This window comes from Ovis aries, chromosome 25 (genome assembly GCF_016772045.2).
Source record: "Ovis aries strain OAR_USU_Benz2616 breed Rambouillet chromosome 25, ARS-UI_Ramb_v3.0, whole genome shotgun sequence".
NCBI lineage: Eukaryota > Metazoa > Chordata > Mammalia > Artiodactyla > Bovidae > Ovis > Ovis aries.
Genome location: NC_056078.1, coordinates 42,418,263 through 42,444,475, shown reverse-complemented (window position 1 = coordinate 42,444,475; position 26,213 = coordinate 42,418,263). Strand labels below are relative to the sequence as shown.

The 26,213-nt window shown below is 45.7% G+C and overlaps 1 protein-coding gene across 10 annotated transcripts in view; it reads left to right on the top strand.

The window, feature by feature from the left end:
- The first annotated feature begins 10,068 nt into the window (after window positions 1–10,068).
- TMEM273 (transmembrane protein 273) overlaps window positions 10,069–26,213 on the top strand; it is a 39,513-nt gene continuing 23,368 nt past the window's right edge. For all 10 annotated transcript variants that reach the window (XR_009598484.1, XR_009598483.1, XR_009598482.1 and 7 more), the window contains exon 1: window positions 10,069–10,196. Coding sequence is in view for 6 of the 10 variants with exons in the window: in XM_060406374.1 (XP_060262357.1) it covers window positions 10,151–10,196 (46 nt within the window). In the remaining 4 variants the exon portion in view is untranslated. The remainder of the gene's footprint in view (window positions 10,197–26,213) is intronic.

Here is a 26,213-nt window from a genome sequence, read left to right as displayed (position 1 = left end):
TGAATTCTTTGAATAAACTCTATTGCATTACAATTTATTAGTTTAAAAGTAAGTAGTTGATTTGTTAATACTTTGCAAAAATCTTTTATCTATATTCATATGTGAATATTTGTTTTAATACTGTCCTTATCTGATTTTAGCATCATTAATATGAACTTTTATTAAAACGAGTAGGACAGATTTCAGCCAATTTTTTTCTGTGAACGTTTGTGTAAGAATTATTTGTTCCTGTAGAATTCGGTAGAACTCATAAGCACATGTAACCATGGGTTTATAAAGGTGGGATGTCTGTGATTGACGTCTCAGTTTTCTGGATGGCTAGGGTACCTTCAATTTGTCTATGCTTTTCTTGTGTTAATTTTGGCATTTTATATTTTTACCAATTTTCATCCATTCTTTGAGGTTTTTAACTTGCTTTTGTGGATCTTTCTAAAATTTTTAAAACCTCTCAATTATGCAATCGGTTCAGTTCAGTTGCTCAGTCATGTGTGACTCCTTGTTATTGCATCTTATTTATTTTTATGCTATTTCTCTTTCCCCTCTGCTAAGTCTTGCTAGAGGTCTGTTGTATCAGCGTTTGTGAAGGATCAGTGTTTCGGATTTCCCCTCCTTCCTACCTTAGTAACAAGTCCCTAAACTTTACGCAGGGCACATAGAAGAAAGACTTATTCCCAGTCTTTTTGCATTCAGGGCTGATCATGATTGATTTCTTGCCAATATGACGTAAGATGAAATGTGCTACAGAATTTGTATTCTTTCTTCTTTGAGTGTAAATGCGTTAGTATGAACTTACTTCATTCAAACTGCTTGCTTCTTGCTTATTTTTGTCTATTTGATATCTCAGTTTCTAAAATAGATAGATGACATTCTCCAAGTATAACTGCTTATTTCTCTCAGCAGCTCTTTCAGCTGTTCCTTTAAATGTTTTGAGAGTATATTTTTAGGCGCCTGCATATGCATGATTACTTTACTTTCTTTCATCATTTTTACCATTATGTGTAATATCCATCTTTTCACTTAGGTGATTTTGCGCCTTAAATCCTACTTTATTGAATGTTAAAATCACTACCCTATTTTTTGTGTTTTTCTGCTAAATTTTTTGTTTCTAATTTTCAACTTTTCATGAATTTCTTTCTAAAATAGATCTTTATTTAGCAACAAATAGACAACATGTTGCAGAGTTTGAAAAAATTTAATGTTCACGTTTATCTTATAGTTATCCCTACTTACATATTTAAATTCTTATTGAAGTTCAGTATGCACACAGAAAATGTGCATGTAGAAATAGAGAGAGCTAAAAGAATTTTAAAAAGCATGGCTCATCCCCAGCACTGTTTCTTCCCCCAATATCTTTGTCTTTTTCCCCATCTCAAATCATACTGTTTAGTAAGCAGTATCTTAGCAGGAAGATTACCCATGCAGTTAGGTCTTTGAGTTTGTGTAAGGAAGGAGATATTCCATTTTCAAAATATTTATCTATATGATGATATCTTTTAACACCAAAGAAATTGGTGTTTATGCTAATTTCTTGTGATTCCAGGGCAGAATCTTAGCTGCAAATTGAGAATTTGTAGATAACTCAAGGCTTACTTCCTAGGCAGAGAAGCCAGGAATGATTTTAATTCCTTCTGAGAAAATAAGGTGGAATGGGAGACTTCTGATGTTTGCTAGCGTTCTCTAAGCTTCTTGCATCACCGAAGATGTCCAGAGAGCCGACAGTCTTTTACTCAAGATTGAAGTTAAGAAACAGGCGTCTGGGTTGTTTGTGTTTTTACCAGTCTTCAAATTTGATAAATGCCAACTTTTGCAACCTTCTAAAAGATGCTGCTGAGGATGAAGTTCTTCTTTTTGATAGCAAGGAAAACGCTGCATACACCATAGTTTCCTAATTGTCACACAGCATGCAGATGGCTAAGCATGGGTAAAATTGAAAGCCCACCCTGAGAAAGATGCTCTGTCCCTAGAACTCCCTTTGAACTGGGCTCTTAGCAAGCCATGCCTATGTTTCTTTGACCAGGAGCCCCTGAGCCAAGGGGGTTTTATGGTGTCCACAGCTTCTTCACAGTCTCACTGATAGATATCCAGCTCCTTAGCTTCCCTGAAGCACTGGAAAAAATTTGAGAATGAAAATTCCTTTTTGGTTTTGGTGATTTCATTTTTTCAAGATTGATTACTTTAATAATGAATTCTGCATTAGTACCTTAATGGACTTTATCCTTTTTATGATGACCTGGCCGTATCTGAGAAAATTTAGAATTGCAATATTATTTTTGGATCAGTAACAGAACTGTATAGAGCCATGCAGAGATAGGGGAAGAAATTAGGCCATGTGTAACTTAAGGCGTAAATGTACATATATGTGTGTGTGTGTGTATATATATATATATTTTTTTTGGCTGTGCCACATGGTTTGTGGGATCTTAGCTCCCTGAGCAGGAATTGAACCCAGGTCCTTGTACAGAGTCTTAAACACTGGACCACCAGGGATCCCAAATGTTTATAATCAGAAAATAATATTGAAACCACATCACATGTATGGTAAGATTTATGGATCACATTTATATATAAGATTCTCTGTGGATCATCCCCAAATGTACACATAGCCTTACTTATTACCGTATTTCTGGCTTGCTTCACTCTGTATGATAGGCACTAGCTTGATCCACCTCACTGGAGCTAACTCAGACGTGCTCCTGGTCATGGCTGAGTAATATTCCCTTGTGTGTATGTACCGCTGCTTCTTTGTCTGTTCCTGTCGATGGACGTCTAGGCTGCTTCCATGTCCCTGCTATTGCAGACAGTGCTGTGATAAACATTAGCATACACACGTCTTTCACAGTTGCGGTATTCCTAGGGTACATGCCCAGTATTGAGATTGCTGGGTCATGAGCTAGTTTTATCCCTAGTTTTTAAAGAAATATCCCCATTCATTGTTCTCCACAGTGGCTGTATCAATTTACAGTCGCACCAACAGTGCAAGAGAGCTCTTTTTTCTCCACATTTTCTCCAGCATTCATTGTTTGTAGATTCTTTTGATGATGGTCATTCTGACTGGTGTGAGGTGATACCCTATTGTAGTTTTGATTTGCATTTCTCTAAGCAGAGGAACCAGAGATCAAATTGCCAACATCCGCTGGATCATGGAAAAGCAAGAGAGTTCCAAGAAAACATCTATTTCCGCTTTATTGACTATGCCAAAGCCTTTGACTGTGTGGATCACAGTAAACTGTGGAAAATTCTGAAAGAGATGGGAATACAGACCACCTGACCTGCCTCTTGAGAAATCTGTATGCAGGTCAGGAAGCAACGGTTAGAACTGGACATGGAACAACAGACTGGTTCCAAATAGGAAAAGGAGTACGTCAAGGCTGTATATTGTCATCCTGTTTATTTAACTTCTGTGCAGAGTACATCATGAGAAATGCTGGGCTGGAAGAAGCACAAGCTGGAATCAAGACTGCCGGGAGAAATATCAATAACCTCAGATATGCAGATGGCACCACCCTTATGGCAGAAAGTGAAGAGGAACTAAAAAGCCTCTTGATGAAAGTGAAAGAGGAGAGCGAAAAAGTTGGCTTAAAGCTCAACCTTCAGAAAACGAAGATCATGGCATCCGGTCCCATCACTTCATGGGAAATAGATGGGGAAACAGTGGAAACAGTGTCAGACTTTATTTTTGGGCCTCCAAAATCACTGCAGATGGTGACTGCAGCCATGAAATTAAAAGACGCTTACTCCTTGGAAGAAAAGTTATGACCAACCTAGATAGTATATTCAAAAGCAGAGACATTGCTTTGCCGACTAAGGTCCGTCTAGTCAAGGCTATGGTTTTTCCTGTGGTCATGTATGGATGTGAGAGTTGGACTGTGAAGAAGGCTGAGCGCCAAAGAATTGATGCTTTTGACCTGTGGTGTTGGAGAAGACTCTGGAGAGTCCCTTGGACTGCAAGGAGATCCAACCAGTCCATTCTGAAGGAGATCAGCCCTGGGATTTCTTTTGGAAGGAATGATGCTGAAGCTGAAACTCCAGTACTTTGGCCACCTCATGCGAAGAGTTGACTCATTGGAGAAGACTCTGATGCTGGGAGGGATTGGGGGCAGAAGGAGAAGGGGACGACCGAGGATGAGATGGCTGGATGGCATCACGGACTCGATGGACGTGAGTCTGAGTGAACTCAGAGTTGGTGATGGACAGGGAGGCCTGGCGAGCTGTGATTCATGGGGTCGCAAAGAGTCAGACACGACTGAGCAACTGAACTGAACTGAACTGAAGGATGAGCAGTGCTGAGCATTCTGCATGTCTTCTCTGGAGGAACGCCTGTGTAAGTGTTCTGCCCGTTTCTGGATTGGGTTGTTTGGTTTTTTGTTATTGAGCTGAACCACTCTTTAGTTGTAAAAGGTTCTGGACCAGAGGGCTGCCCTACTGACCACGCTTCCCTACAGTCTTTGCCCTTCTTTCCCTGGCAACAGGTATCTACACCAATTTCCTCATGAAACGCAAGCAAGATGATGATGGTGAAGGCACACAGTTACTGGTATAGACCCCTCTGTCTTCTTACCATTTCATTAAGGGCATGAGCCAGTTTAGGTTGGCTACTATTTCCTACTTGTCCTGTTCTTATTTTTAATTTTCGTCAATTGTATGGGAGCGCTTTTTGTATATACACCCTCGTGGGTGGTGGTGGCGGTTTAGTCACCAAGTCGTGCCTGACTCTTGCGACCTATGGACTGCAGCCTGCTGGGCTCCACTGTCCATGGGATTTCCCAGCAAGAGTGGCGGAGTGGGTTGCCATTTCCTTCTCCAGGGGATCTTCCTGACCCAGGGACTGAACCTGTGTCTCTCTCATTGCAGGCGGGTTCTTTACTCCTGAGCCACCGGGGAAGCTACATATGCATCCTTGTACATTTGTTCAGTTCTTGCTGTAGACTGTGTTTCTCACAGTGAGACTAATGGGCCAAAACTTGTGTAAACTTTCAAAGCTGTAGATGCTCAAGACTAGAATGGTCGGAACAATTTAAAACTTATCAAACAACTGTGCCAGTATCTACATTTATTTTAATTATGCAATCTTTAACAAATAAAAAATTCTCTTTAACATCTGTGAATTATGAAGAAATAGACTATATAATTATGACTCAAGTCTTTTGGTCCTTGTCAAACTTTGAGGAGTGGAAGGGATGCTATTATAACTACACAAAGATAGTGGACATTATCAGGACTTACCTGGGCAAAACTCAGCATCTGGCCTTCTTGCTAGTGAAGCGTAAGAACCCATGCACCGGACTAGAAATTAAAGAGCTAGAATGTTGCCTCTACTGCCCACCTGCATACTCCTTCCCTTACACCTCATCTCCTGAGCTTTTTGTTTATAACTTTAATGATTTGGAGAAATACTATTCAGTGAAAAGTATGTGTGTGTTCTCTGGACTCTTCACTGTTAGCTTGCTGGCTTCTGCACTTCATGAAAGTGGCACTGTCCTGCCTGTCACCTTTCGCAGTTTGATGTTCTCACAAACGATGTTTTGGAGTTTTATCTAAGTTGTGTCTCACTGTAGTCCATTTATTACTTGCGGTTGTTCAGTTGCTCAGTCGCGTCCGACTCTTCGCGACCGCATGGACTGCAGCAAGCCAGGCTTCTCTGTCCGTCACTCTCTCCCTGAGTTTGCTCAAACTCAAGTCCATCGAGTCAATGATGCCATCCAACCATCTCATCCTCTGGCACCCCCCTTCTCCTCTTACCCTCAGTTTTTTCCAGCATCAGGGCCTTTTCCAATTTGTTAATAGTTATATAATATTCCATTGTAAAATTCATCAGAATTATTTACCCACTCTCTTGTTGATGGATTTTGTAGTTCTTTCCAGATATTTTTGGCTGTCACAAATTAGGCTCTGTGAATATTCTTTTCTATGTCTCTGAATGTACAGGTGTAAGAGTATATCTGGTTATATCTTCAGGAATAGAATTGTTGAATCACATGGTAAATCTTTAACTTCACCAGAGAATAAAAATTGTTTCCAAAAATGTTATATCATATTTTTTCACATTCTCAGCTTAACTTAACCAATATTTTCACCCATCCTCATTAAAATATTAATCAACAACTAAAAATATGATACATTTAAAGTGTACAACTGGTGTTCCGATGTATGTGTACATTGTGAAATAACAGTCAGGTGAGTTAACATATCTGTCCCCTCAGCGTGTGTGGGCCTGTGTATCGAGAACAATTAAGATTTACCCTCTAAACAGATTTTAAGTACAGAATAAAGTATTGTTAGCTATATTTGCATTACTATGCCTTGGATAACCAGACTTATTCATGTAACCCATGCCTTTTTAAGTCTTTCATTTCTAAGCATTTATATCTACTCATTTCCTTGTAATTCTTATTTTACTTGCAGTCCACAAATCTGATACGAGACGTTTTCATTATCATTCAGTGCTCGCTGTTTTTAATTTTCATTGTAACTTTTTCTTTGACTTATCAGTTGCTTAGAAATGCATTTTAAAATGTCTAAACATGGAAACTTAAATGTATTTTTGGCCACTGTGACCTAATTCAGTTGCGCCATGGTAAGAAATATGCGCTGTTTGGCACCTATTCTTTGAAATTTTTGAGAATGGCTTCCTGGTTCATATTTTCTTTGTAAATATTGTATGCATGGTTGAAAAGACAATTTTCTATTTTTTTGGACCAGCCTTCTATTTAAGTGTGGTACCTCAATATGTGATTAAAAATCTTCCCTATACTTAGTTTTTTACAAAGTCTCCCACAGTCTTGGCAGATTTGAAGGTTTTTCCTGGCTAATACTGGGCTTTGCAGGTGGTGCCACTGGGAAAGAATCTGCCTGCCAACGAGGAGATGCAAGAGATGCAGGTTCGATCTCTAGGTTGGGAAGACCCTGTGGAGTAGGAAATGGCAACCCACTCCACTATTCTTGTCTGAAGAATGCCATGGACTGAGGAGCCTGGCGGTTACAGTCTGTGGGGCTGCAGAGAATCAGAAATAACCAAGCAGCCGCAGAGCGACTAATACTATAGACACGTGCGTCAGTTTCATGCACTGTGGCTGGCACTCAGCTGCTGGGAGCGGACAGACGCTTCCTCGGCGTGAGGGGACCACGCTGGAGGAGGGACAGAGCCTGCAGAATATCAGAGCTGCAGAGCTCTTTCTCTGTTGGTTGGCAGAGCAGGTTACCTCCCTACCGCAGGTGAGGTCCACAACCGTGCTCTAGGCTGGAGGCTGGGCTGCCTCAGTCTGTGTGTGAGCAAAGTAAAGTGATTCCTTTATTCAGTAAAAGCTTTTGAGACCCGCTGCTGTGTCGGGTGTGGGGCTCAGTGCTCTGGCCCCTGACCTCACAGGCTCCCGGTCTAGTGGGAGGCATCCCGACACCTATGAAAGAGCAGCCTCTGGTTAAGAGCTGGGCAGTTATTACAGGGGCATGGGGTGGGGCAGCCCGTTCTGGCCGGGAGGGCACCACACTGAGACTCCAGTCACCCCCAGATCCCCTGGCTAGAGGATGGCAGGCTGTCTTTCAGATTCCAGAGTTTGGGACCAGTCTCCACTCTTCTGCTCAGGTGGGTAGCAGAGGCTGCATTTTCTGGTCTTAGGAGTTGTGGCTGGGTGAAAAAGAAGTTGCTGCAGAAACTTCCCTTCATGGGTCTAAATATGAAAGCTTGAGCCCTGGAAGAGATCACGAGAGGTATTCTAGAGCAGAAGTTGCACACTGCTATTCGGTTTGACTTGCCACACGTGAGGGCTTTCCCAGTGGCTCAGCGGTAGAGAATTCACATGCAGCGCAGGAGATTCAGGAGACACAGGTTCCATCCCTGGGTCAGGAAAATCCCCTGGAGAAGAGAGTGACTACCCACGCCAGTATTCTTGACAGGAAAATCCCATAGACAGAGGTGCCTGGAGGGCCACAGTCCATGGGGTCACAGAGTCACAGACGACTCAAGCTGCTGAGCACGCACATTGCGCGTGAAGACATCTTCAAATTAGTTGCCCCAAATTGCAAAGTCTGATGTCACATCAGCTTGGGACCTCTTTGTGTACCTGAAACCTTGGGCCCGCTTGATCTCCTGGTGTGTTTCCTGCAGCCCACAGCCACTGCCCATAGATTATTGTGTCTGCCCTGGCATTTTCTTCCAGATCGCTTAGGGGAAACTGAAATATCTCTCCTGCAAGTGTCTCCATTAAGAGGGATAAAGATTTTAAAAGTCCACATGTTTCGGGAGAAGCAAGAGAGAATATGTTTCCTGGTGAAAGAATATGTTTCCAAGTGAAGAGTGAGCCAGAGTGTTTAAAAGGAAATAAAGTGTATCTGGGTAAAAGGGTGGAACGTAAAAGGCACCAAAGTAAAGAAAACTGCGTTCCCCAGAAACGATCTGCTCCACTCATGGGGAGACTCAGAGACGCAAACACGGCTGTTCTGAAGGGGTCCCGTCAGTGGGTGTCAGCGGCTGCCAGTGCAACCTGATGGCCTCTGGCTGGACAGATGGACCTTGGCAGTGGGTGGTGCCCACCCATGGATGGCACAGTGCGGTGTGAAAGGCACAGACTGCCAGCCAAAGGCTTGGGCTCAACACCCAGCTGAGTGGACCTGGGGTACCACACACCTCAGTGATGTCATTCCCTCCCCCATCAAAGGAAGGCCAGTGCTAACACCTGACTCAGAGGGTTGGGATGGGGGTCAGATAAACTCGCCTTCTAAGAGTGCAAGCGCTCACTGAGTGAGCTGTGCTGGGGATTTGGCTGAGGGATCCCAAGAAGAAAAGTGTTCAGCTTCTGCCCACTCATTTAAATGGGGCTCTACAACTGCCATTAAGTTGATTTATGTTTTTGCAAGTGACCTTTCTTGCACCCTGGAGGTGGTGCCTTGACAGTTAAGTGTATGTCAAGGAGAAGTATGGAAACGTGTGACCCCAAATTTGCGGGCTGAGTCTGTGTTAACAGCCAAGGGTCTCCCGAGGTTGGACACTTGACCTGGGATCTGTGACCTTGGATGGGAAAAAATTCCATCTCTGTCCTCCAACCTCCAATGGGAACTTAGCATTTCCTGCTAATGCTAGTGCAGCCAGTAAGCCGCAGTGCCACTACCACGCGGGTGCTTTTTCACTAGCAGGAGCAGCGAATATGTCCATCCACACTTCAGCTGTTAGAGACATCTCTCAATATCATGGCATCAAGACGGTGGTACTTACTTCACTTGATGCCACGCCTTGTTATTCACTGTGTGGGTAAAGAAGTACATATATTTCTGTATCGCAAGTCTGTTTTCTAGATATTTGGGCAACTGTATTTCAAAATAACTGGTTTCTTTTATAATCCTTGTGAGTGTATGCATGGGCTAAATCATGTGCTAATCACTCAGTCACATCTGACTCTTTGTGACCCCAGGGACTGCCGCCCGCCAGGCTCCTCTGTCCATGGGGTTCTCCAGGCAAGAATACTGGAGCGGGCTGCCATTCTCTTCTCCAGGGGATCTTTCTGACCCAAGGGTTGAACCCGGGTCGCTTTTGTCTCCTGCACTGGCAGGCAGGTTCTTTACCACTATCACCACCTGGGAAGGATCCCTAAGTACCTTATTTGGGGCACTTAAGAATGTTATTCTGGGGAGAAATCCATAGGCCACTGGAACCCAAAGGAGTCTGTGGTCCTAAAACAGTGACTGGCCACGCTGTGGGCTTGGGGGTACTTCCTGCCCTTGCCTCAAGGCTGGGGGGCTGGGGGCTACTGCAGGAGTTGCACCTCCAGGCAGCCCAGCTTTGCCCACATCCCTCTCTGAGACTTACCAGCTGGGGTCTCTGGGGAAGAATCTGCACGCAGTCACACTTGTGTGGGGAACATCATAGGCGATAATACTGGGTAAGGATCAGTACTGGGGAATATCATAGGCGATAACACTGGGTAAGGATCAGTGCTGCTCCCTTGGTGCCCCCTTCTTACCCGAGATGCCCTCATTGTGGACCTACCTTTGGCCGCCTGCACTTGCTGGGATGACAGGGCTGAGGGGGACTGAGCAGTGCTGGGCTGTGGCGGCAGCTTCCTTCCCCATCTGTCACGTGGGACTGGGCTCCCGTTCCCTGGAGCTTTGGTCACATAGCCCCCTTCTCTGCCCTGTAAGAAGCCCTGAGCAGAACGCCAGCATGTGCTCTGCGGCCAGAACGCTGACTGTCCTCCTCCTTCTCCTTGGTAAGTGGTGTGTGGAAAGGGGGCTCACGTCCCCCTTTCTTGGCTGGGGCGGGGATGCTTCAGTAAGTCAGAAACTGGGGCTTGCTAGCCCACTGGGGCTCAGTCCCTTGAGAACACATGTGTCCCTTTGGACAGACGGCTTTTCTCACTTTGATGGGACAGTGAGAAACCCTTTTGGTCTGTTTCACTCCAGCTGCAGCTGACAAATGCTTCTGGGAGTGCAGAGGACAAGAAGTTTCCTGTGGCAGAAAAAGCTTTGGGGTTGCTGCTGCTGCTGCTGCTGCTAAGTCGCTTCAGTCGTGTCTGACTCTGTGCGACTCCATAGACAGCAGCCCACCAGGCTCCCCCATCCCTGGGATTCTCCAGGCAAGAACACTGGAGTGGGTTGCCATTTCCTTCTTCAATGCAGGAAAGTGAAAAGTGAAAGTGAAGTCGCTCAGTTGTGTCCGACTCTTAGCGACCCCATGGACTGCAGCCCACCAGGCTCCTCAGTCCCTGGGGTTTTCCAGGGAAGAGTCCTGGAGTGGGGTTGGGACCTAGACAAATCTAGCTTTAAACTGTGGCTCCATTGCTGACAAAACAGAGCTCCTTAGAGTCTCAGTTTCTGAGCCAATAAAAGGGAGAATAATAATGTTTACCTTCTAGGATTGTGTGAAAATTAAGTTAAATTTAATCAAGTCAAATGAAAATAATTACGTAAAATGAGAAAATGTAGATATGTAGATGCTTTTCTATTGTTAATGGTGAATCAGTCTTATTATGCAATAAAGCATGCTCTTATTTACTCAGAGGTATTTGTTTTCTAAAGTCGCTTTTAATCCTGTGATCAGAAGACGAAAAGGGAGAGAGGCAGAGACTAATAGAAAAAGAGGGAGATGATATAGAGGGAGAAGAATCGGGCCAGAGAAACAGACAGGAAAAACCCCAAAGAGACAGTGATCAAGACAGGGTGATGGTTAGAAAAATGCATAGATAACAGAAAAGGAAAGAGTCTTGAGACTTTTTGCAAAATCCTCTTTAACGTCAACTGTTATTTCTTAAAAAGGCAATGGATGTCTGTCATCTACACAAAGAAGCTCTTTGCCAAAACTTGCACTGAGTCAAGCCTCAGAGGCGAGCAGTCTGTCTCGATTTAATGTTCTGCCTCTCGAATAACAGCCTGTATCCTGGACGCGGGCAAAATTATTCTCATGGGCAGGACTATGTCTAAAGCCTGCACTAAGCCCAGGAGAGAATAAAGTCCTTGACCTCCGGGAGTTAGCAGGTCAGACAGCAGCCTCGGCCTCTGCCGGTTTACACGTGGAAATGGCATGTGAAACAAGAGTCGGTGGCAATGAAAGGATGGTGAAACCCAGGCAGCCAGAACTAAGGATGCACAGGGCAGACCCTGGGAGGTGTGCCTGGGAAGAGTGACAGGAGGCAGTCCAAGCGTCAACCCTCGTTTCTGCTTTTGACTTATGTAGATACACAAGCCCAGGAGGAAAAAGTTAAATTTAAGGAGCCTCGTGAAAAAAAGGTGCAAGTTATACGAACAGGCGATTCACTGAAGAATGACAAATAGAATAAACCTTTAAAATGCTCACGCTCACAAGTAACAGAAGAAATAATAACGTCAAACATTTTGGAGTGGATCTGATAAGCTGCATAGTCGTATATATTCTGCTCAATCCTTTACATTAGCTCATTCTGTCCCCGTAACAACTCTGAAATTAGTCCCCCTATTATCTGAGTTTTCTGGATGAGGTTTGTGTTGTGATGCCAAAGCATCACAACTACTTAGGGCTTTCAAACCCTGCTTGTAGAGATAGCAGTGATTAGCCTAGTGCATCCAGCTCTAAACGCACTGCATGTGAATCCTTGCCCTGCTCTTTACCAGCCCAGAGGGCATGGGTAGGACATTCATCCTCACTGTGCTCAGATTTCTCACCTGTGACTTGGGGATGAAGATAGTACCGACCCCACAGGTTGAGAGAATTCAATCTGTTATCATATTTAAAGCATGTAGCCAGTATCTAAGGTGAGGGGACCATTCGTTATTGACTACCAGAATCTATAATCACAATTTGGTAATTTGCAGCAAAATGTAAGCTGTTCGCAGCCTTCTACCCCAAAATTCCACTTCCAGGAGCTCATCCTAATAACCTAACAGGGTAAAAGCTTCCTAAAATATTTAGCAGGATGCTATTCAGCACTGCTGATCACAGCGAAAACCAGAAACTAATGATTATCTGTCGGAATCCGGCTAAATCAATTATGCTGTAAAATTTCCGACGAATCCAGTACGTGTCAATGAAAGACTTAACTTTCTCAGAACTGATCTGGGTAGAAGAGGAGAGACGAGGTCATAGTTGCAGAGTTCTAGTTACGTCGTCGTATTTTGCACGTTTTCTTACCTTTCCAAAAATTGACGGGGAGGAAATATAGCAAGCGGTTAAAAGTATCCCTCAACTCTTTTAGGAAATAGGATTCTAGGTCATCTTTTAGTTTCTGTGTTGGAAAATGTCATAATGTTTATATATATTCTTCATTCCAATAAATATATTTATATGAAGAGAAAAATAACTACCAACCTATTGAAAATTAAAAGACAAACTGCACTTTCCCTTTAAGGACTGGTGAAAGTGAGCTAAGGATTAGCTAGTGTGACCCATGAACAGATGGCTTGTGAAGGCAGGTGACCGGGCTGGTCATCCCAGGGTATATGTGAGAACTGCACACGAGAAGGCTTTTAGGGACGCAGAGAGGCAGAGTGGCATCTCCACCTTGTCACCTCAGTGACATCCAGGCTTGCCTGGGGCCAGGGAAGAGAGACCAGGTCCACCGTTTCCCACACATGGAGTAGTTGGAGAGCTTTGGAAGAACCAGTCCTCAAATATTTTGAAACTATTTCTAAAACTTAGATCAAGGTAACAAACATTCATGGACACAACACCCTAAATTAACACATTTCCAAAAAAAGTTTGTTTAAGATATCCGTGTTTGAAAGGAGATGGATGAATGAACACATCCATCGAAGAAGCGGGCGTCAGAGATGAAGCCGAGCCCTTAGTCTGCCTTCCTCCGTCTTGTTTACCCTCCTCTCTCTCCAGAGGAAGCGGCGCCCCGGCTTTGACTGTGCTTCCTTCCTGTGCTGTATTCTGGGTGTTAAATGTTGACCTGAATGCCCCACAGCGTGGGTAACATCTGTGTCATCTACCCATGCTGAGCCCGGAAATCAGGTGTCTTCTCCTTAACTCTCTGTATGAGTCTGTTGAAATACCGCACAGTAATTTCGTTGTCCGTTCCAGGACGGACCCAACTCGGGTTGTTGCTAACGCTTCTCATGACAGCTGTCGCTGCAGTGAGCCTTCTGGGGCCTGTCTCCTAGGGCCTATGAGCAGTGTGCCCCTGAGGAGGCGCGCCTGGAAGGACTTCCTGCCATTTGTATGCGTGATTCTCCTTTTACCGGAGTTGCTCTCCACCAGGGAGGTCGGGGTTATCTATCCTGCTACTGATTCGATAAAACTTGATATTGTCACATTTCTAAATTTTTTTTGCCAGAGTTGTGAAATATTACCTACAAGGGTTTAGGTTATATGTTTCTGATTGCTAGTGTGAAGAACCATTTTCCATGTACTTATCAGACAGGTTTCTTTTTCTCTAAACTTCTTGCTAGTTTTACTTGGTTACTGGTTTTTTATGAATTTTTTTTCTGGACATTAAGTTTTTGTTTATGCCATGCATTGCAAATATTTTCTCTTACTATTGCTTTTCTTGTATTACTGCCTTTCTTTTATATTTGCGGCATTCTTTGCAGAAGTCTCTAGATGTGATACAGTCAAATTTATGTCTTTCCCTTTTTGTATGTTTTGTTTTTCTGTCTCGCCTAAGAAACCTTTTTTTTAACCTTTAAAGTGGTCGAATTTTTCATGATTAGGTCTTTATTTGGAATTTCTTTTTGTATAAGGGCTAATTTTAGTTTTTTTCTTTATGGAATATTAATTGTCCTATCATTTATTTAATCATCTTTCCTTTTTCTCCTACTTTTCTTTTTTTAAATTATTTATTTATTTATTTTAATTTTTTTAATTTCTCCTACTTTTCAATACTTCTATCCTCATCTAATACGTGCCTGAACTGTTCATGAGCAGCAACATTATGCCCACTTTGCAGATGAGGAAACTGAGAAATAGAGCATGATTGCATGATGGCTAATTTACCAGAGGGCAAGGTAAGCGAGAATGCTGGGATTCAAATGGAAGTGTTTCGATTCCCAAAGGCTATATTTTTGGCCCGTCAGTCAAAATGGATCATCAGGCAAAAACTGACAAGATTTTTCAAACTATCCTTTCAATTTTTTATTTAAAAATAATATCAAACCTAAGAAAAGTTGCAGGAATAAGAACAGTACAAAGAACAGTTGTACGATTTGCTGATTTCTTTAACAAATTACCTCGCTCGCTTTATCACATGCTCTCTCTCTGTAAATAGGGAGAACGCATGATGAAACAAATGGGGTTCTGTGTATATTTGCATTTATAGTCTCTAGCGATCTTTATGTAGATAATAGCTATGTTTTTATGAAACGGAAAATACCTATTGTATATAGTAGATATATTTATACATATACATACAGAGAGAGATGCATACACAGGCAGATTTTTTTCCTGAGCCACTTGAGATTAATTTATATACATCACTTTCAAAAAAACCCTAAATACATTAATGTGTATTTTTTAAAACTGAAGATATGGTTCAGTGGTAAAGAATCCTCCTGCCGATGCAGGAGATGAAGGAGATGAGGGTTCAATCTCTGGGTCGGGAAGATCCCGTGGAGTATGAAATGGCAACTTGCTCTTATATACTGGCCTGCAAAGTTCCATAGACCGAGGAGTCTCGTGGGTTATAATAGTCCATGGGGTCGCAGAGAGTCAGAAATACACCACTGAGCGACTGAGTATGCACAATCTCTCACAAAACTACAATCACAGGACAGTTATCAACTTCAGGAAAGTTAGCATTGACCAAAGTTTTCATGTAATCTATCATAGTCCAGTACTCCAGGGACCTCACGGTGATCTTTGCAGCTTTTACCGTGTCTCAGGCAAGAAGCCGGTGGCGAGGACCTGGTGGTGTGTTTGGTTGCCGTGTCTCTTCAACCTTCTTTAATCTGGAACGTCTCCACAAATTTTGTTCATTGTTTATGATACTGATGTTTGAGGGTTTCTGTCCCCCTTTTTTTCATAGAACATTCCTCAACTGGGAGTTTGTCTGATATCCTAATGATCAGATTCCAGGGGTCCATTCCCCATCAGAAAATCCGTAGCTGATCTTGCGTCCTTAGGGTTTCACATTGGGAAGTGTAGCCTCTCTCTCTTCTGAGAGAGGCTGATGTACTTTTGACATAATGATAAAAGACTTACAACTGGGTTTTGGATAATAGCTGTCACAATTCTAAATAATTTGCCACTTAACTACCGACCAATCAATATTTTAAAATTTTGTTAAAATATTGCCCTAAGAAGAGCTCAATATCCAGTGAAATTTCTAGGCATTTTATTAGAGGTTTGCACCTTCCTTTTTAGAAAGCTGCTACATAAAATATTCCTGTAGACTCCAATTCCCACCCAAATGTCAGCCATCTGTCTTGGTTTTAATTCTGTTGGAAAGTACCTGCTGAAATCTATGTATTATTATAATCATGATAATAAAAGAAATACAATATCACTTTAATTACGTTCCAGTGCCTAAAACATTCTTCACTGGAGGAGGCAGAGTTATTGAAGAGAGCAGAAGCTTTTCTCCCCCCTTAATTTATAATGAAAAGATGGCAATGGCCGGGGTAAAGAGAATTAAATTCGTTTTTATCTCACAAGTCAAAGTCATCACTTTATGCCTTGGCTCTCACTCCCTGAGATCTTTGTAAAAACCTTTCCTGACAGCTTTTCCCCTGTTCCAGATTCTTGCCAAGACAATGGTTCGGAATCACGTGGTGTGTGCGTTCCAGTGAGAAAGAATTTCTGCTGTATTAGTTCTCTTTGACTCTGTAACAAATGATCGTAAATATACCAGAAGAAACCACGTACCAGAGTCTTTCCCAAAGTCAGCAGAAGGTGGAGGAAGGGGCTGGGACCCCGGGAAGGCAAGGAGAAATTTCCTGACACCGTAAGAATTCTCTTCATGATGTTTATCAATTTTCTAATGTGACTGCTTTTTTGTTTGTTTAAAAGTTCTTAACGTATTTGGGGTGGGAGTTCTTTGTCAAATATGTGATCTGAAAGTAGTTTCTCTCAGCCACTAGCTTGTCTCTTCATCCTCGTCACATGGTCTTTCATAAAACAAAGCCAGTTAATTGTAACTGCCTAACTTACTGATTTTTTTTCTTTAATGTGTCACGCGTTTGATAGCTGAGTTTTCACCAACCCTAAATCTCAAAAATTTTATCCTCCATTTTCTTTTAAAAGTTATATAGTTTTATATTATATGTTTGCATCTATGATCCATTTTGAACTCATTTGAGAATTTAAGTCAAGGTAACTTTTTTCTTTTTCTTCCTGTCTTTCTTCTCTACGCTTCTTTCTTTCCCCTCCCTCCCTGCCTCCCACTCTCCCTCTCTCCCTCTTACGGATATCCAGTTGCTCCAGCACCATTGGTTGACACAAAGGTTGTCCCTCTATTGAGCGGATTTTGCGTGCTCCTCAGAAATCTGTTGGTCGTACTTGTGTGAAGTATCTCTGCTATCTTCTCTTTTCCGTTGATGTATGTGTCTGTCGCTCTGCCAGGACCACACAGCACTGATTTCTGTAAGCACACGGCTTCCCAGATGGGAGAGTGGTCATTCCTGCTCTACGCTTGCTTTTCAAAAAAAAATTAGCGAGTAGAGTCCCTTCACCTTTCTGTGTAAATATTTAGAATAATCTTATCTACATCAACCAGAACCTTTCTGGAATTTTGATAGAAATTACATTAAATCTATAGATCAATTTGAGGAGTCTGGCATCTTTATTATGTTGAGTTTTTCATGAAATCAGTATGTATTTCTAATTATTCAGGATGCTTTAAACTTTCTGTCAGCATTGTGGAATGTTCAACATATTAGACATTGTATATATGAGCGACTTCACTTTCACTTTTCACTCTCATGCATTGGAGAAGGAAATGGCAACCCACTCCAGTGTTCTTGCCTGGAGAATCCCAGGGACGGTGGAGCCTGGTGGGCTGCCGTCTATGGGGTCGCACAGAGTCGGACACGACTGAAGCGACTTAGCAGCAGCAGCGTATATTACCAGACTTGCACCTAAGTATTTTTTTGAGTGATTATAAATTGAATGGTATTTAAAGTTCCTCTTTCTATGTGTAGTTGTTAGTCTATAGAAGTATAATTGATTTGTGTATGTCCGTCTTTTATCCTGCCCCCTTGCTGAATTGACTTATTAGTTCTAGGATTTAACTTTCAGATTTTCCTACATGGACCATAATATCATCTGCAGGGACAGTTTATTTTTTTCTGAAAAGCATGCTTTATATTTCATTTTCTTGCTTTATTAGGTTGGCAGGAACTTCTAGTAGTATGTAACAGGCATATTCTCTATCTTAATTGAAAAATATCTCATTTTTCACCGTTAAGTATTCACTATAATATTAGCTGTAGGGGTTGGGGCAGATATTCTTAATCAAGTTGAGGGAATTTCCCTCTATTCCTAGTTCCTGAGAGTTTTTACCATGAATGGATGTAGGATTTGTCAAATGCTTTTGCCGCATCACTCTATATAGTCAGGCAACTTTTCCTTCACTAGCTTGTAGTTATGGTGGATTATATTGATGGATTCTTGAATATCAAACCAGTCTTGCGTCCCTAGATAGACTCCATATGTTCATGAAGTATAATTCTTTTATCTTGCTGAATTCTATTTGATAATATTTTGAGTCTATATTCATGAGGGATACTGGTTTGAAGTTTTCTTTTTTTTTTTTTTACATTTAATTTTGTCTAGTTTTAATGTCATAGTAATGGCTTCATAAAATCAATTAGGAAGTGTTTCCTTTCCATTTTCTGGACGGAACTGTGCAGAACTGGTGTGAATATTTTCTTCAAACATTTCCTGGAATTCTCTCATGAAATTGGTCTTGCATATTTCTGAGAATTTGTAGATTGTGAATTTAATTTCCTTAATAGCTACAAGGCTATTCATCCTATTTCATTTGGTTGAGTTGTGATATTTGTCCTTTTTGAGGATTCGGTTCATTTTATCCACGACATCAGGATTTTATGTGTAGAGTTTTTCATGGTGTTCTCTTATTACCCTTCTGAGGTCTGGAATATCTATATGATTTCCTGTTCCATTTCTGCTCTTGGTAATTGGTGTATTCTCTCTCTTTTCCTTTGTCAGTCTTGCTAGAGGGTTGTCAGTTTGATCGATCTTTTCAAAGAACCGGGGTTTTGTTCCGGTGATTTTCTCTACTCTTTTTGTTTGCAGTCCCTCAGACACACGTCCCTGACCCTCGAGACTCCTGAGGGGAAGTGCCCTGTGAGGTGAAGGCACGAGGAGCGACCTCAGCAGAGTGTCTGTCTATAGGATAGTCCCTGTGCCTTGCATCCCGGGTGGGAGCCGCAGCCGAGAGGCTCAGAGCTGTTGCTGACCTGGCTAACAACACACTGATCCGCAGGCTTCTTCACTTGCTCTCAAATTAAACCATGCATGCCTCCTCTGCAAAGTCACGTCAGCATCTCTGTCACACCCAGACCCTCACTTATCCACCAGAATTGCTTCAACTGCTCCTTTTATCAAATTTGATTCTATTCGATAAGCGGCTAATGGTTCTCAGTAAGATGAACTGGGTTTGTGTTCTCCCTGTTGTCTGAATGAAACAGATGGGCAGCTGGGGGAGTTTTTGCCTGGAACCTGACTGCACCCACCTCAGAGACCTGTGCAGATCCGTGGGCCATGTCATTAAGGAGTTGTTGTCCGGGGTTTGAGGTGAAGGACCTAGAACGGGACCCATGGGCTATACCAAGGGGCTGGAACACATGGACATCAGGGCTGTCCCTTATATTAACCAAACAGTGATTTTCACCAGACTCTGCCAGGACACAAAAAGTACATGATTTCAGGCCCCAACCTGAAGGAGTTGATAGTCCATGGAGAGGGCAGTTGCAGTGTGTTTGTTAAGTGCCGAGATGAACGAACAGGAAGGGAACAGAGAGGAGAACTTGAGCCAAACTAGAGTATCCAGGAGGGCTTCCTGGAAAAGGAGTTTTCCTGAGAACAATTTGATTATATCTCTGCCTGAATTCCAAGGAGTGTCTTTTAATTTCATGGCTGCAGTCACCATCTGCAGTGATTTTGGAGCCCAAAAAATAAAGTCTGACACTGTTTCCACTGTTTCCCCATCTACTTCCCATGAAGTGATGGGACCAAATGGAAGGAAAGTTATGACCAACCTAGATAGCATGTTGAAAAGCAGAGACATTACTTGGCCAACAAAGGTCCGTCTAGTCAAGACTATGGTTTTTCCTGTGGTCGTGTATGGATGTGAGAGTTGGACTGTGAAGAAAGCTGAGTGCCCAAGAATTGGTGCTTTTGAACTGTAGTGTTGGAGAAGACTCTTGAGAGTCCCTTGGACTGCAAGGAGATCCAACCAGTCCATTCTGAAGGAGATCAGCCCTGGGATTTCTTTGGAAGGAATGATGCTAAAGCTGAAGCTTCAGTACTTGGGCCACCTCATGCGAGGAGTTGACTCATTGGAAAAGACTCTGATGCTGGAAGGGATTGGGGGCAGGAGGAGAAGGGGACGACAGGGGATGAGATGGCTGGATGGCATCACGGACTCGATGGACGTGAATCTGAGTGAACTCCGGGAGTTGGTGATGGACAGGGAGGCCTGGTGTGCTGCGATTCATGGGGTTGCAAAGAGTTGGACACAACTGAGCGACTGAACTGAACCGCCTGCCTAAAATCCTTTGGCAGCTTCCTGCTGTTGCCAAGACTGACAAGCATCTGTGTGGTCACTGGGCCTCCCTAGCCCATTATGCAGCCCATCCCGGGGCTCCTGCTCCCCAGCCCCAGGAACAGCCATCAAGTTCCAGTCCAGTCCCCTGCCCAGTCTCGTATTGCCTCTGTTGTGTGAGGTGTGTGCCAACCACCCCCCACCACCCCCACCACCCCAGCCCCAGGACCCCAGAGATGCTCTCTCCCAGTGCTGTTTCCATGCCTGTTTGGGATCTTGCTTCCTGCCACACTGTCACCTCGGTCAGGTCAGGGATCCAATCTTGCCAGCCACCGCTTAGCTCATGCCCAGCAGCCGCACTTGTTTGAGTTGGTTAGTGCATGAAGCAGAAGCTTGGCTTCCAGGAGCCAGTCTGCAGGAACCGTGAGCAGGGACGGATCTGGTTGGCCTGAGAGGACTGCAGGAAGGCAGTGTGGGTTGGGGAGGAGCGTGAGCTGCAGCCGGGGATGATGGAGGGGTTAGCTGGGGGAGGAGTGTGAGCCTCGGGGGGAAACAGGTCTTACCCTGAGGATATTTTAGCAGCCCTGAGAGAAGAGCCGCCCCACCACCTCCCCAGCAGTGTAGCAGGTGAGTTAGTAGTAAGACCACCTAGGAGAGAAGAAGGCTGGGTGTGTCTCGGGCCTCACCAGCAGGGTCTATGCTGGCTTCTGAGGCCCCATTATACACTTACACCAGCTTTCCCACTGCGTGAGGCCTGCGGTCAGGGTGTGGCCGAGGTGCCTTCTCTGTCACAGCTTGTACTGCAGAAGACGACGTAGGACCAACTGGCTTGAGGCTGTGTGGAGATAGCCCTGGGCAGCTAAGCTGACCCAGAGAAGGTTCTGGAGATGCTCAGAGAGGGCCCCTGAGGCGACCCTCGGGTACGAAGAACAGAGCCCCGCCTTACAGAGCTGCAGATGAGCCCTCGAAGCTGAGCCACACACGACACGCTAAGAACCTGTGCTCAGCCTGGAGCCCCAGTCCTCACTGTGCGCGGCCGGAGACCCTGAGGAGCCGGGCTGGCTCGGGTCCAGATCCTGGGGCACTCTCCTTCAGCTGCGTGACACGACACGGCACTCACCTCCTGGGACTTCCCTGTGAAAGGAGGACCGTGATCCCCGAGAGAGACTCCTGCCCCTACCTGGCTTTAGAGCTCTACCCGCCCCCCCTCAAATCACACACACATACAAATGCAAGATTTTTTTCTTTTTTTTTGGTTATGTTAGAAAATCCTTGAAAGTTCCAGAGCTGGGTCAGCACAGAGACGTAAGGGAGGGACCTGTGTGTGTGTGCTGGGCAGTGGAGCGTGAGAGGACAGGGACTATGGCTTGGTGGGGAGCTGTGAGCTACAGACTGAGGGTGGGCTGCTGCTTTTATTTCAATGGTCGAGGGCGTTCCTATGCAGACCCAGCTCCCAGGTGGCTCCACTTCCTCCCTCTGCTTGGTGGTCCAGTGTGGGGCGATGTCTTCATGTTGCCCAAGAGTCCAATGGCAGAAGCAGGCTGTTGGTTGGTGGGAGGCCCTTGGGGGCGTCAGACTGAGCCAGGCTCCATCCTGAATCCTGGGGATCTGGTCTTTCCAGGAGGTCCAGGTCAAGCCTGACTTCACCCTGCTCTGTTCAGAAGACCTTGGCAGCCCTTGGGGCCACAGGCAGGGCTGAGCTTCCCTTTCCAGAAGGTGAGCCCTGGAGAGTGGACCACAGGGCCATGCTGGAGGGAGTGGGTTGAGCCCTGTGTGTGGCTTGATCTCTAATCTTCAAATATTTAGATCTGTGGTGTGCCCTGGTTTCTGCAAATGTTAGAAGCGGCCTTTAGAAAGATTACGGTGGAAGTGCCTGACACAGACCTTGGCACACAGTGCTGCCCAATGATGGCGACAGACGGCTCGGAGTTGCCAAGCTCGCTGGACGTTCATTGGCTGGGTGTGGCTGTTTCCTCTGCAGCTTCGAGACCCCTTCCCTGAGGGCTAGGCCAGCTGTCATCCCACAGCTCCGCCCCCCTGGGCACATGCCCTCTTCCACCAAGTCCCCGAGGACTGCAGAGCGAAGCTTCCCAGAGGCTGAAGAGCACGCTATGAATACTGCATGAATGATAATAACCCCACCACTTAGCGGTTATGCAGCGCTTTCCTCTTCCACAATACTTTACCATCATTAATTAGTTATTCTCTGCTTCCAGCCTCCTCTGCTCTCTGCAAAGGCAGGCCCTGAGATCGCTCCTGAAGACAGGCTTTCTCTGGTCTGAAGCTCCTGTGTTGAGGGGGTGGGCCGTCCCCCACCTGGGACCCCCTAGTCTCTCAGAGGCAACAGCAGGGACCTGAGACCTTGATGGGGAGGGCCTGCTCCTTTCTGCTCCGAGTGCCTCTCCAGAGCCCCTCCTGATATGCTCTGTCCCCACCCGTCCTGCAGCCCGCTGGCAAGCTGAGGCCGTGTCAAGCAGTGGCCAAGTGCCCGTGGAGGATGGTTCCTGCCCACACGTCAGTCTACACCACCCTCCTGTGAGGGGATCCTTGCAGTCACAGTCCTTGTGTGGCCAGGCAGGCTTCCTGTGGTCAGCCCCACTGCACAGGGGCCCCTGAGCTGGGAGCCACGAGGGCCGCAAAGCAGAGGCAGAAAGGGGACACAGATGCTCTGGTTCCAAGCGTCACACCTTCCCATCCACCATGGGGGCATAGGCAGGTTTCATGTCCCCCCCTGCACCAGAGACATTCAAAGATGGAGTGAACCCATCCACTGGTGAGTGCAGAATTGATTGGGTGTTCCAACTGGGGGGTCTTCTGACCCAGGCTTTCCTGGATATCACTGCCCACCCCACCAGGACAGCCTCAAGCTCCTCCCAGCTTCCAAGCACCTCTGACCGCCTTGAGAATTCAGCAGGTCTTCTGATGGGTGTGATAGCATTTATGCATCACCACTCCTCACTGAGCATGGCTGGAGCTCCCTGTGGCCTCCTACCCCTTTGGGAGCATTCTGAGGGCCTGGAGCACCCTTGGTTCCACCTTGGGCCAGAGCCGGCTCCCTGCCTCCAGCCCCTCCATTAGCCTGGAAAGGTATTGATCAGTTTGGCTTCTGCAGCTGAGTGTTTTAATCCCAGTGTGTGAATCTTTAAGAATTAATTAGCGAAGATCGCTCAGGAAAAAACAAAGTGGTCACAAGTTTTGATACCGTCTGGTCACCCGCCATTAATGTTTTCCTCTTAATTATGAGGCTATTTCTGGAAGCTGGAGGCGTTTCCCCTCGTGTTCTGATGCCTCAGATGGGCTCCTCCACCCTTCTGGGGGGCCTTCCGTAGGCTCCTGCTTCCAGGTCCTGCCCAGCTGCCTGTCCCATCCGCGTCCTCTGGAAAGCACTCAGAGCCTCAGTTACCCATGCCCCCCTCACTGCTCTGACCCACTGAGCCACTCTCTTTATTCCCAAGGACTCGTCCGACTTTCCCTTTTGTTTTTAAATAGTGCTCACTCCTGGGGACCTTCACGGATGCCCCAGGCTGGGTTAGGGCCCCCTAAGTCCTCCTGGATGCTAACGGCTGCATGTTTCTCTGTGTTAGGAAGAACCCCCTGCATGGAATTCCTTACTCACTGCCCATCTTCCCGGAGTCTCCAGGGCCCACTGCAGTCCAGGACCTGGGAGGTCCTGAGCTGGGTTTGGGAGCGAAAGGTCTGTCTGGTTCAGCGTGCTCTTGCCCTGAATGGGGATCCCTGGAAGCCAAGACAGCGTCCCGTCCCCATGGCCCATGGTGGAGCCATCTAGAGGTTCTCCTAGGTCCTCTGCATTCTTTCTGCTTTCCGTCTCTCAAACCTGCGCAGCTTGGCAGGTTTGTGTTCCGCCCAAAGTCTAGGTGCTTTCATAGGAAGAAAGGAATGCACAGCTCTGGGATAGGAATGACAATGTCCTGTTTACTCGAAGTTTGGCAGCTGCGGCCTCTTTACGGAGACGGGAAAAGGGTATCGAAGAAGAGCAATGTCAAGATGGTTTCTAGGTTTGTGAGCCGGGAACCTGAGGTTCCTGTACGTCACAGAATGTCAGAGGAAGGCCGTAGACCCCAGCGCAATGCTAGCAGCCACTGGGAGCAGGGGCCACTGCATAACCCATACCAACCCACAGCCCTCTGGCATCCTGCTCAGGAGAGGACTAGAGCCTCCATCCTGTTAGAGTTTCACATGTCTAATTTCTAGCATCTAACAGCCCCGGGGAGGGGCAAAAGGGCCAGGGCCACTGACCTGGATTTTTCTGAGAAGACCTATCATCTGTGAGCTCTGAGGAGGGACGGGATTGCCAGCGCCCAAAGCCCCCAAACCAGCCCAGTTAGCGAAGTGTGCCCTGAATCCTGCTGGGACCCCGGGGTCAGCTTCCATTGCAGGAAGGATTGGGGACAAATGGATGGAAGAAAGCTGTCTGAGTGAGTCCATTCTGTGTGTCGGGGCCCACGTTCAGGCGAGAAGAGGGAGGTCCAGGCTCTTCCATGACATGAAGCATAATGAGGGCAGCCCCGCTCACTCTGCACTTCCGCTCCCCTTTCTGATCCTTCCTCCTGGTGGGATCTGGCTGTGTGGTGCTTGCACCAGGGCCTCAGGTGTATCCACAGCAACAGCAGCGGTCCGCGGGTTTTCCTGGCCTCAGAGTCATAGGAGATGCTGTTACCCAGATCTGTTTCTCTGTGGCTGAACTTTACTTCCTCCTGAGCCCTTATTATATCACTCAGTGCTATAAACTTGATCTTATCACACAAGCCACTTCTGGTTTAACAGTAATTTTGGGTAATCTTTCCTGTCAGTTCAAGATTCTCCCCTTTCACCTTCCTCTTGCACCTCCCTGGAGGAGAAACTAAGCTCTGAGGAGTCTCACATATCATCCTGGGCCTGGGGAGGAACTGGGGCTGGGAAGTTCATGCCCTAGAACATTCTGCAGGACAGTGTAGACAGAGCAGGGGCAGATATGTGATGAGGTTGCAGGGGGATCCTGAGCCAGCAGAGAGCAGGGGACTTCCAGAGGAGGTGACTTTGTGCTATGTCTTGGAGGATAAGCAAGAGCTTTCCATGGAGACAAGAAAGGTGTTGCATCAAATGGCAGCTTGTGCAAAGGCCCAGAGGCACATAGGTTTGCTTAGCTGGTGGATCGTAGTTGGGTTTATCTAAGGCTGTGCTGTGAGCTCCTGGTTCACAGCCAGCACACTCTGCTGTGTGAAGGACCTGCCACATAAGTCATCAGGATGCTTGCAGGTGACACTTAGCTCAGGTTAGACTATAAGATAAAAGAGGTGTTTCCTTACTGAGGTGGCTGAGAAGTCAAGAAGAGGTGCTTTAGGCGCAGCTGGATTCAGAGGCTCAAAACTTGTCTTAGATTTGGTCTTAGCCTGACCTTCCTGGTGGCTCAGGCAGTAAGAGTCCGCCTGCAATGCAGGAGACCAGAGTTCAATCGCTGGGTTGGGAAGACCCCCTGGAAAAGGAAATGGCAACCACTGTGCCTGGGAAATCCCATGGACAGAAGAAGCTGGTGGGAGCCGGACACGACTTAACGACTAAACCTAACCCTGCTGCTGCTGCTGCTAAGTCGCTTCAGTCGTGTCCGACTCTGTGCGACTCCACAGACGGCAGCCCACCAGGCTCCCCCGTCCCTGGGATTCTCCAGGCAAGAACACAGGAGTGGGTTGCCATTTCCTTCTCCAATGCATGAAAGTGAAAACTGAAAGTGAAATCGCTCAGTCGTGTCTGACTCTTAGCAACCCCATGGACTGCAGCCCACCAAGCTCCTCTGTCCATGGGATTTTTCCAGGCCAGAGTACTGGAGTGGGGTGCCATCACCTTCTCCGTACCTAAACCTAGCGTGACCCTAGTCAGTGGGGGTTTCAGACTCAGCATGTTCCCTCAAGCCTGAGGGCCTCCCTCAACCCCACAGTTACCAATTTCAGAAGACATTCTTCTTTCTCAGTATTTTCCACAAAGTCCCAGGGTTGAGTCTTACTGGCCTGAGTAGGATCACCCCTTGACCAGTCACTGCTGACTGGAAGATGTCATATCTGACTAATCAGGATGGTTCACACATCCATCCTGGGA